We start from the raw sequence: 12109 nt of genomic DNA, 5'->3' as shown, positions 1-12109 counted from the left end.
TTCGGGAGAAATATAAATAACATCAGATATGCAGATGACACCACCCTTATGGAATAAAGTGAAGGGGAACTAAAAAGCCTCTTGATGAAAGTGAAAGTGGAGAGTGAAAAAGTTGGCTTAAAGCTCAACATTCAGAAAACGAAGATCATGGCATCCGGACCCACCACTTCATGGGAAATAGATGGAGAAACAGTGGAAACAGTGTCAGACTTTATTTTTGGGGGGCTCCAAAATCACTGCAGATGGTGACTGCAGCCATGAAATCAAAAGACGCTTACTCCTTGGAAGGAAAGTTATGACCAACCTAGATAGCATATTCAAAAGCAGAGACATTACTTTGCCAACAAAGGTCCATCTAGTCAAGGCTATGGTTTTTCCAGTGGTCATGTATGGATGTGAGAGTTGAACTGTGAAGAAAGCTGAGCGCCGAGGAATTGATACTTTTGAAATGTGGTGTTGGAGAAGGCTCTTGAGAGTCCCTTGGACTGCAAGGAGATCCAACCAGTCCATTCTAAAGGAGACCAGTCCTGGGTGTTCTTTGGAAGGAATGATGCTAAAGCTGAAACTCCAATACTTTCGCCACCTCATGCGAATAGTTGACTCACTACAAAAGACCCTTATGCTGGGAGGGATTGGGGGCAGGAGGAGAAGGGGACGACAGAGAATGAGATGGCTGGATGGCATCACCAACTCGATGGACACAAGTTTGGGTGAACTCCGAGAGTTGGTGATGGACAGGGGGGCCTGGCGTGCTGCAGTTCATGGGGTTGCAAAGAGTCGGACACGACTGAGTGACTGAAATGAACTGAGAGGACATGGGAGAGATACTGCAGAGGGGAAGGAGTTATGCTTTGTGGTACTACTGTGCTCATTCAGCAGACTCTTGCTGTGCCATGGTTCCAATACACAGCTCTTAAAGAAAATGGCTTCTCCAGTGTCCAGGTCCTGCAGCACAACAGGTATCTTCAGCACAACAGATATCTTCAGCACTAGACTCCTGCAGCACAAAGCACCACCCAAGAGCCAGCAAATTCTCTTAATACATTGCTCAGGAGGTTTTAGAGTAGAGTACCTTCTGGAGACAACTCTCCACAAGACTTCCTAGTGGGTCAATTTCCCAAAAGTTCCTTCAGGGTAATTTACAAGTTTTACCAATAGGGCATCGGGGACTTCCCTGCCAGTCAGTGACCCACAGCAATCCCCTCTCCAACAAGTTCTAGATCTCAGTGTTGAAGGAGACAGACGCACTTCTTTGGGCACTCCACTTAAGTCCTAGGGTAAAGGCTGTTTCTTCTAGCTATTGGGATGGCCAAAAAGTTCGCTCAGATCTTTCGCTACAGAAAAATTCAAACGAACGTTTTGGCCAATCTTATACTATTCTTGCATTCCTTAGCATTCTCTTTATGCTTTGTTAGCTAATCCCTTGTTACTCTAATCCCCTCTTATATTTAGTAATTCTTCATAAATACTTTTCCTTCTCAAATTACTATGTGCTTCCTGTCTCTTCATCAGACTCTGAATGAAACAGCCAGAAATGACAGTAGGGTAAAGGAGAAGTAAGTCAAAATTAAACTGATATATTTGAGAATCATCAACACACATGATACAGCAAAGTATTTTGCTTTTGTGTATATATTATAAATATATTTAATTTTATGAGAAAATCAACATGAAATACCACAGTGACATCAACAATATTCATTTCAAATTTATACTGATTACTTTAATTGTACATTTATCTTATGAAATTTACTTACCAAAATTATAACCTTCTGGAACAATATTTTCATCAACAATGCCATTCCTCAGGCTGCTCTATTAAAAGTCAAATTGATATTACTTATATTCATGCTAATACTAGTATATGCAAAAATAAAAGCAATTTTAAAAAATAACTCAAACTTAGGAGAGTATAGCTAAGAAAATATTAGAGTGACTAAATACTATTTCATCAAACTACTATTATGTAAGAAGGCTCTAGAAATTATTAAGATAGGAATGTATTTATATATATTTGTATACAAGCACATACACAAAATTTCATAAAATTCAACATCTCTTTAAGACAAAACAAAGTGGGTACTAAAGTAACATATCTCAATATAATGAAGGTCAGAAATGATAAGCCCACAACTATCATCATACTCAAGGGTGAAAAGCTGAAGGCTTCTCTTCTAAGATCAGGAACAAGACAAAGATGCTCATTTTCACCACTTTTATTCGACACAGTATTAGAAGTCCTAGCCAGAGGAATTAGGTAAGAAAAAGAAATAAAGCATACAAGTTGGAAAGGAAGAAGTAAATTTTCACTATTTGCAAATAACATAATAATATATAGAAAACCCTGAAGTCTCCACCAAAAACTGCTAAAACTAATAATAAACGAATTAAAGTTACAGGATACAAAAATCAATATACAGAAATCTGTGGTATTTCTGTACACTAATAACAAACTATCAGAAAGAAAAAATAATAATTCCATTTACAATTGCATTAAAATGTAAGAATACACTTCACCATGGAGGTGAAAGGCTTGTACCCTGAAAACGATAAGGCACTGAGGAACAAAAATAAAAAGGACACTAACTAATGGAAAGACATTTCATGCTCATGAATTAGAAAAAGTAATACTGTTAAAAGATTCATATTACCCAAAGCAATCTGAGATATGTTGCAATCTCCATCAAAATACCAACAGCATTTCTCACAGAAATAGAAAAAACAATATTAAAATTCGTATGGAACCACAAAAGAACCCAAATAGCCAAAGCAATCCTGAGAAAAGAACAAAGCTGGAGTTGTCATCTTCCCTGATATCTAACTATATTACAAAGCTAACAGTATTAGTATCTGTCACACAAACAGACACACAGATCAACAGACTAGAACAGACAACTCAGAAATAAACCCATGCATATATGGTCCAAAAATCACTGCAGAAGGTGACTGCAGCCATGAAATTAAAAGACGCTTGCTCCTTGGAAGAAAAGTCATGACAAACCGAGACAGCATATTAAAAAGCAGAGACCTCACTTTGCCAACAAAGGTCCATATAGTCAAAGCTATGGTTTTCCCAGTTGTACACAATGTACAGTTGTGAGAGGTGGACCATAAGGAAGGCTGAGAGCTAAAGAATTGATGGTTTCTAACTGTGGTGCTGGAAAAGACTCCTGAGCGTCCCTTGGACAGCAAGGAGATCAAACCAGTCAATCCTAAAGGAAATCAACCCTGAATATTCATTGGAAGGACTGATGCTGAAGTTGAAGTTTCAATACTTTGGTCACCTGATGTGACGCGCTGACTCATTAGAGTCAAACAACCCAATTAAAAATTTCAAAATAGAAATACAGATGGCTAACAGATACATGGAAAGATGCTCATCAACCCTAATCATTAGAGAAATGTAAACCAAAACCACAATGAAATACCACCTTATGCTTGTTAGAATAGCTATTATCAAAAACCAAAAAAATTATAAATGTTGGTGAAAATGTGGAGAAAAGAAAACCCTCTGCTCTGTTGGTGGCATGCAAATTGGTGCAGACCCTATGGACAATATGGAAGGACCTCAAACAATTAAAAAACAGAACTATCATATAACCCAACAGCTCCACTTCTGAGAAGAAAATAAACATACTAACTTGAAAGCATATCTGCAGTCCATGTTCACTGCAGCATTATTCATAATAACCAAGATATGGAAACAACATAAATATCCATCAAGAGTGAATGAAGAAAATGTTTTATACACACACACACACACACACACACACACTGTGGAACATCACTCAGCCATGAAAAAAGAGTGAAATCTTGCCATTGGGACAACACAAATGGACCTTGAGGCATTACACTAAGTGAAATAGCTTAAAGACAGAAAAACAAACATATCTTGCTTTTATGTGGAATTTAGAAGAAAAAATAACATAGAGAACAGATCAATGGTTGCAGGGAAGTGGGGAGGGACGTACTGATAGGAAGGGAAAAAAATTGACAAAGGGAGTCAAGAAGTCCAAACTTTCAGTTATAAAATAAGTATTTATTAACTCATGGAGATGTAATATACAGCATGGTGACTATCATTAATAATACTGTGTTGCGGGCATGGAAAACAAATCTATGGTTGCCAAGAGGAAGGGAGGGTGGGGAGGGATGCACTGGGGAGTTTGGGGTTAAGCTTTGATATAGAATGGATAAACAATAAAGTCCTACTGTATGGCACAGAAGAACTATTCTCAATATCTTGTGATTAACCATAAGGGAGAAGAATATTTTTTAAAAAGAATGTGCATATATATGTATAACTGAATCACTTCACTGTATAGCAGAAATTTACACAACATTGTAATCAATCAACTATGCTTCAATTAAAAAAATTGATAAAAAAAATAATAATACTGTGTTGCATATTCAAAAGTTGTTATGAGTAACTTGCAAGTTCTTATTACAAGGAAAACAACTGTATAATTACATATGGTGATGGATTAACTAGACTTCTTGTGTTGATCATTTTGCAATATATACAAATATCAAAACATTATGTTGCAGACATAACAAATGTTTCATATCAGTTATACCAAAAAGGTATGTTTATATATGTCTATGTACAAACATATATATTCACCTACTGCTGGAAATTTTAATGGATTTTTGCCTAGGAAAAAAAGGACCACTGACTAACATATTATCTACAGTATGTTAGATAAATGACAAAGAATAAAACTATGCAAAATATGATACCAAAGATATATACGCACGTATCAAAAAAATTTACTTACCAATGATTCATCATAATTACTAAGATAAAACAGCTGAGTCTTCACATTCCAATAGGCAAAAAGGTTATCCAATCGGATTAACTGAAAATAAATCAAATTTATTATAAGCCTCATTTTCAATGAAGATTCTTTAGCATATGCTTTTTCAGAAGTCTCAAATAATTGGTCATATAACACTTAAGTCAATACAATTCATAAAAATCCTTATCTATGTATTATCACTTGTCTTAAAAGTATCTTTTGTCAAGCCCATGGACTGACGAAACATAGTATTTTTTGTTTTGTTAAAAATAAACAGTTTATTTTACCTTACGAAACAATTTCTCAGTTTCATCATGTAAACATGGAATCCAGTATTGATCAGTTGTCTGAAAAGGAAAAAAAGAAGCAGTAAAAACTGTCACTTGCATGTGAAATGGCAGAGTGATAAACAGAATCTATCCTGCCCTAGACCAATCTTCCATTAAAATGTCCTTAAAAACATAACATTTAGTTAAAGAATATTAACTGAATATTCTGTATTCAAGAATCCCATTGCCTGGTGAAAAACAAACTAGAAAGCAAACTACAAACTGGTTAAGTGCCATTATGGAGGTTAAATACGCAGTACTCTGGGAGAATAAAGTCCGTAACTAAAGACTCTACAGTAGGAGCCTCAATTTCAGGTATGTGATGGTGAAAGTGATACATAACCTACTAAGTGACACATTAATAGAAGTTATCAATTCTAAATTTAGTAGGGAATATGATTCATGGTAGGAAGATATCTGAACGTATGGTATGTTCAAAGAACTGAAGAAGCCCAATACGGCCCAAGAACATATTCAAAACAGAGAAAAGAGGTAAAATCAGGTGTCCTACCTAGGGTCAGACTACACAGGGATTATAAACTATTTTGACAAAATTATAGACTTTAAAAGCAATGAAAAGTCACTGAGGGAAATAAATTGCTATCAAATGCTTGTAAGATGGTTTTCATTTTTTCTAGAGAACTAAATGGACTGGAACAGTGGTGCTCAAATTTTATCATGCAATTAGGATGACCTGGAGGGATTTTTAAACAAAATAGCTGGGTCTCAGCCTGAGTTTGCAATTGAGTATGGCTCGGCTGGGGGACAAGTTTCCAAATACCTCCAAAACCAGTGGCGAAAACCACTGCTGACACTGTTACCAATCACCTTCACAATGCCAGATCCAATGGCTAATTTTCCAACCTTATTTTTCACTGTTACAATAGCATTTGACAGTTTACCTCACCCAACTTTATTGAGTAACTTTTCACTTGACTTTTCTCTTTTCCTGTTTGAGGTAGATCCAAATTTTAAAAACCATACACAAAAACTGAATGAACATAAAAAACAAAAGCATATAATGAAATACTATACAGCAGTTGAACTGAATCAATTAAACTACATGTGGCAATAAACACGTCACAAACAATGTGTAGCAAAAAAGGAAACTGAGAGAAGAATCATGTAACATTTACATGAACTTTTAAAAATCTACCAAATACTACACATTTTTAATGGATATACAGTGTAAAGTTTAAAAATGTAAGATGTTTACCTCTTGGGTGGGAGAGAAGAGTGGAGCAGAATACAAAAGGAATTTAAACTTTATTCATAACAGCTTATTCTTTAAAAGTATTTAAAATTTAAACTAAATGACAAACTTAACTATCATCCATTCTGGATACAAGCAAGTGTCTCATAATTCTTATGTTCTCCTACAGTTTTAAAGTTTCTTAATTAAAAAACTAAACAGGAAGAAAGTATGCCACAATTACTAGTAATATGATGATGAAATGATTTGATTCTGTATACTTTCCACAACTAATCAAAGATTTTGAAATGAACATTACTTTTATTTCGTACTTATGCATTTAAAATTCAGAATGGATTTTTTAAAGTAAAATAAGTATGAAATACCATAATTGACAAATAGTCTCTCACATATGAAACTAAATTTGATTATCAACCATTTTTTAAATATGAAACTACCTACCCCCAGTTTCAATCCAGTCCATGTACTTTCTGTATGAATTCTACATAGATACCTACTCCTGATGCTGGCATACATTAAGTAGTTATTAGTAATTTAATTAACTATACTACAAAACTAAATATGGTTAAAATTTTTTTAAACCAAGTACCTGCATGCTGAGATTCTGAAGGGAAATACCAAATGACAGAGGGTTTTCTCGATTTGTGACCTAAAGAGGAAGGAGAGTAAATTTTACTCAGATTTTTAGTAGATGGACAAAATTTATATTGTAGATAAAGTTCACTTTCTGGTAAGTAAGCTATTTCAAACATTCATAAACATTTTCCTAGTTTCTGGAATAATTTTTATTTCTACATTTTTCATAACTACATATAAAGTACCAATATATTAGTGTGGTACAATAATAATATGTCAATATAATGTTGCTGCAGTCCATGGGATCACAAAGAGACATGACTTAGCAACTGAACAAAAAAATACTCCTTTTCAATCTACAAAAAAGAAGTTTATTAAAAATGAGATTGACCCTCACAATAGAGCTGTGAGAAGCCAACAATGATGTGTTTGAGATACAATATATCATCTATTTGAAATCAAACAATTAGTTAAGTCTAACTAATGATTCCTAAACCATTGCTTTTTCCAGGAAGTAAACACAGTATAAAGTATTTTAAAAACATGTAACTGCTAAATCTACCAAAGGTGATAATAAGAAAGAAATTTTCCTTCATTATCTGATGCTTGAACATTTTAGAAAAGTGTAATCAAGGCACTGAGGACTGCAAATTACAACTAATTATAAAAAATAAAGATCATGTCATGTTCAGCTCTATATCCCTCCACTTGCCAGCATCTCATATGTTGACCACTACTGAGCAGGTGTCAATAAACAGCAAAATAAATATAAAAACAGTTATCACCTATTAAAATACTTACATCATCTTCATAGCGAATATGGATGTTGGAAATTTTCACTTGAAGATTTTTTATAATCTGGGTAATTAATTTTTCTGTGAAAGTGTCCTGTTTCTCCACATGCTGTTTTTCTACAATTGCAAATATTCATTTTTAATATGAATGAAAAAAACATTCTATGAGTATCTGTATTGAAATAACAGAATGCTACCTTCTTAAAGAAAGAAATCTTTAATCAGACTACTAAGTCTCCTTTCCAAGTATTTACATACCAAAAGACTTTCCTGGGTGACTAAATGTACAGTTTTCAAAACCTACTTTCTTGTCCAAACTAATGCTTATCATGTAGAATTTATTGGCATCAAATTTTATAACTTCTGTAGGTATACCTGAGTACATAAGGACATGAAAAACAGTAAGATTATTAGATAAGAATTATAACAGGATCATATTAGAAGAGTCAGAAACAGTAGCAAAGAAAGAATCTCCCTTAAAATTTGTACTATCATCATAAGGTGTCTGTGGATAGAATTATATATGCTCCTTCTCTAATAAACACAAAATAGGAAGATATAAGATTCTCTCCCTCTCCCCTTTTAAGCAAAAATGAAAGATGTTCATTTGTTTCATTTTTCAAAATGAGATTAAACAATCTTCTTCAATACTTTCTAGGAAAATAGAATAAAAAATCGAGGTTCCTAATTTTTTTTAATATGCTGATAACCACTAATTACTAACACTTTTGCCCCCACTTAAAAATGCCAATGAAAGCAATCTTTTTCTAGTCCTATTTCACTTGTATACACTTATTATTTATCTTTTCCTCTAATGACCTGCTGCTGCTAAGTCACTTCAGTCGTGTCCAACTCTTAGCGACCCCATGGACTGCAGCCTACCAGGATCCTCCGTCCCTGGAATTCTCCAGGCAAGAACACTGGAGTGGGGTGCCATTGCCTTCTCCGACTACTTCCTAATTCAGCTGACCCAGAAAGTCTCAGAGAAAGAAAAGCTGATGAAGATATTCTCATACTTGCATCAAAGGGAAGCATGAGTGAACGAAAATACTGAACAGGACTTTAGAATTAATAAACAGAAGTAGAATAAAAACTCTTTGAAGATGAGAGTTTTTTATTTTAAATGTTGAATCCCACCACTACCTAATAAAATCCTCTGCTCTATAAATTTAGTTATTCAATTAAATGCTAAATTTTTCTTTCCCTATCAACTAGTTTCTTTCGGACTTCCTTACCCAGCTCAGATTTCTTAATACATTATTTCACCAACATTTTAAACTCTTCTGCTTTCTTTTTTCTCCTTTTTCTTCTGTCAATAAAGTTCCAAGCCGACACAAATCCAAACTCTACTTTTTATATAAACATGTGTATGCCTTGCCAGGTGAGTAGCAAAGAAGAAAAATTACCACAAAACAGACTGCAATTACTTTAAGTTAGTCATTACCAACTTCAACTAACCAACAACCTTACTACATTTCTCCAATCAACTTGTTCACACTCCAGAGTAACCATCTTAAATTTCCTCCTGGTACTCTTCAAAGGTCCAACAATTCTTTCACTGCTCTTTTTACTCTTAGCAAACCACTTTACAACTATGAAGAAATCAAAGCTTCCTCTCTGCAATCATCACTAAATCGAAATAGCAATTTCTAAGGTAACCAAGGACCTCCATGTCATAAATAAAATGATTATTTGTTAATCCTCAATATACCTGATAAATCAGCAGGATCTGACATATTCTTCACTTTCCAAACCACTCTTTTCCCATCGAAATGTAACCTCCAAATTTCCTACTATAATACTTACCTAACCACTCTTTCTTTGGTCTTTTTTTTTTTCTGCTGTTTTCCTCCTCTACACAATCTTTAAATGTTGGCTTTCTTTAGGGCTTAGTTCTAGAAATGTTTCTCTTCTCATTCCATACTGTTGCTGCAGAGAATCTCATCCATACCTTATAGCCTGAACTATCTTCCTAACGCTGACAACTCTCAAAAGTATATTGAATAATGCAGGAAGTAAGATATGATCACAGAGTAGTTAGTACATTCAGTAAACTACAAATAGGCCAGTATGGCTGGAACAAAGAACATAAAAGATATGAAAGGGATGGGGTCAGTAAAAGGCTGGAAAGGTAGACAAGATTCAAGTCATAAGAGCAACAAAAGTATTTTATTGAAGAGTTCAAAATTCTATATGATAACAGGTATAATGGATGAATCTTAAGCACGGCCATTTATATTTTAGATCTAAGTATAACTAGGAGGCACTTCTGATTAAACATGAGTTTCCATCTATTTTTCTCTTCCTCAGTAAAACCCCATGAAGGCAAAAGGGGAAAAATGGATAAATCTCCAAGACAAAAAAAAACAGTGTAGAAGAATAAGAGAAAGCTTAAAAAATTCAGAAGCTGGAAAGCAGATGGGCTTAGACAACATGACAGAAGAAGAAATTTGATCTCAAATGCCCATAAATTGAGATGCCAATAAAATACAATATGAGCTAAAAAAAGAACCCTGGGAAGATTCAGTAACTGGAATCCTCTGAAAATATAAATGGCAAAGAGGTGGAAGAAGAAGGTGATCATATAAGGATTGGCTTAAAGTCTGTATATTGAGTAGTTAGATTTCTAGGTATCCTTCCTCTTCCAATCCACAGGATCAAGCAATTATCCTTTTTCCCACTCCATAAGAAGCAAATGTTTATTCTGGAGACAATAAAACTGACAGGCTCCAGACTCTGAGACTATGTATGTGAAGGTACAAGGAAATCCATCATATCAAAATGAACATACTAAGTAAAAGGTCTATGTAATAAATGTTAAGACCCACATCCAACTGCTAATCAAAACTAGGGATCTGACTTCCCATGATAAGCAAATGGTCAATAAGCAGACAAAAAGATGCTAAAATACTAATTTTTACACACAGACACACAATGGAATCTTATTCAGCCTTAAAAAGAAAACTGTGACAAATGCTACAACATGGATAAACCTTGAAGACATAAAGTGAAAGTAAAGTCACTCAGTCCTGTCTGACATTATGAAGACATAATACTTCATACGGGAAAATAAACCACTGAAGAAAATACAAATACTATATGATTCCACTTGCATGATTACTCAGAACAGTCAAAATCAAACAGACAAAAAGCAAAATTGCAGTTTTTCCTGGGTCTGGGGGTAAAGGGGGAAAGAATGGGTGGGTTATTGTCCATCGGGTGTAAAGTTTCAATTTTACAAGATGAAAAGAGATATGGGGAGAGATGATGATAGTGGATGCAATACAATAAACCTATTTAATACCATTGAACTACTTAAAAGTAATTAAGAAGGCAAATTTTATATGAACACTACAATAAAAAATTTTTTAAAAAAAGAGGATGAGGGTATGGATGAAAGACAATAGAGATGAAAACATAAGTATTGCTAGGAATTGTGGTAAATCTCCTTTTTTTAAGGCCTTTTTTTTACCTGTTTGCCAACCGGTAAATCATTTATTATTGCTTTTTTTTTATTTAAAAAGTAAGTTAATGGCAAGGACATTTTTGAGCAGTACACACACAACTCTTCTAAGATGCTTAGCTATCAAAGGATGGAGGAGCATAAGCTAACCAGAGGACAAGGATAGGAACATGACTTGACGCTTAAAAGATAAGAGAGGCTATGGCATATTTACATGTCAAAGAGAAAGCTTCACTAGAAGGAAAAGTTTAGAGTCAGAGTACAGGAGTGTAGATGTTGATGGTTATATAAAGAACTCCTACAATTACTCCATTATCATCGACAGCAATAAGTGGAAAGGGGTTAGATTTCTGCAGGACATCTCTAATACTAACAAAAGAAGGGGACCAAAGTAATGGACCATTTTGGTCTAAGCTGAACAGGAATGTATGTGACGCCAGAGGGTAAACAGATTTGGAAATATATCAAGAAACTAAGTATCTCCAAAAGGTGAAGAACTGATAAAAGTGGAATAAGGAAGAGAAGACTAGAAAGGTAAAAAAAAAAAAAACCCTCATGAAATTAACTACTAAAAAACTAACCTCATCCTTATAAGTTTGGAATATTATTTGCACTAAGGTAAATTTCTATAAGGTAAAATTTCTATAAACATGATAAAACATAGAAACCACATTAAAATTCTTGTAATAAGACTATCATATTTTTAAAGTAATCTCAGTGCTTCCAGAAGAAAATAATATAGTAATGTAATAAATATTTAGCTCTTTTCTGCTTTTCTTATTACCATTCTTATTGTTATCTTTACCTTGATCAGCTACTTTTCGTTTTGCTTCTTCTATTCTTTTCAATTCCTGTTGCTTTGCTTCAAAGAGTTGTTTTTCTTCTTTTATAGGATCATATTTTATTCCTGCAGAAAGTATAAAAAAGGAAGACTC

The 12109-nt window shown here is 34.1% G+C and overlaps 1 protein-coding gene across 5 annotated transcripts in view; it reads right to left on the bottom strand.

Moving 5' to 3' along the window:
* VPS13A (vacuolar protein sorting 13 homolog A) overlaps positions 1 to 12109 on the bottom strand; it is a 266066-nt gene that overhangs the window by 221027 nt on the left and 32930 nt on the right. For all 5 annotated transcript variants that reach the window (XR_008713637.1, XM_055578364.1, XM_055578365.1 and 2 more), the window contains exons 5-10: positions 11980 to 12081; positions 7719 to 7828; positions 6931 to 6990; positions 5087 to 5146; positions 4779 to 4859; positions 1758 to 1815 (exon numbers count right to left, since the gene is read on the bottom strand). Coding sequence is in view for 4 of the 5 variants with exons in the window: in XM_055578364.1 (XP_055434339.1) it covers positions 1758 to 1815; positions 4779 to 4859; positions 5087 to 5146; positions 6931 to 6990; positions 7719 to 7828; positions 11980 to 12081 (471 nt within the window). In the remaining variant the exon portion in view is untranslated. The remainder of the gene's footprint in view (positions 1 to 1757; positions 1816 to 4778; positions 4860 to 5086; positions 5147 to 6930; positions 6991 to 7718; positions 7829 to 11979; positions 12082 to 12109) is intronic.

Source organism: Bubalus kerabau, chromosome 4 (assembly GCF_029407905.1).
Source record: "Bubalus kerabau isolate K-KA32 ecotype Philippines breed swamp buffalo chromosome 4, PCC_UOA_SB_1v2, whole genome shotgun sequence".
NCBI lineage: Eukaryota > Metazoa > Chordata > Mammalia > Artiodactyla > Bovidae > Bubalus > Bubalus kerabau.
This window is presented reverse-complemented; position numbering and strand designations above follow the sequence as displayed.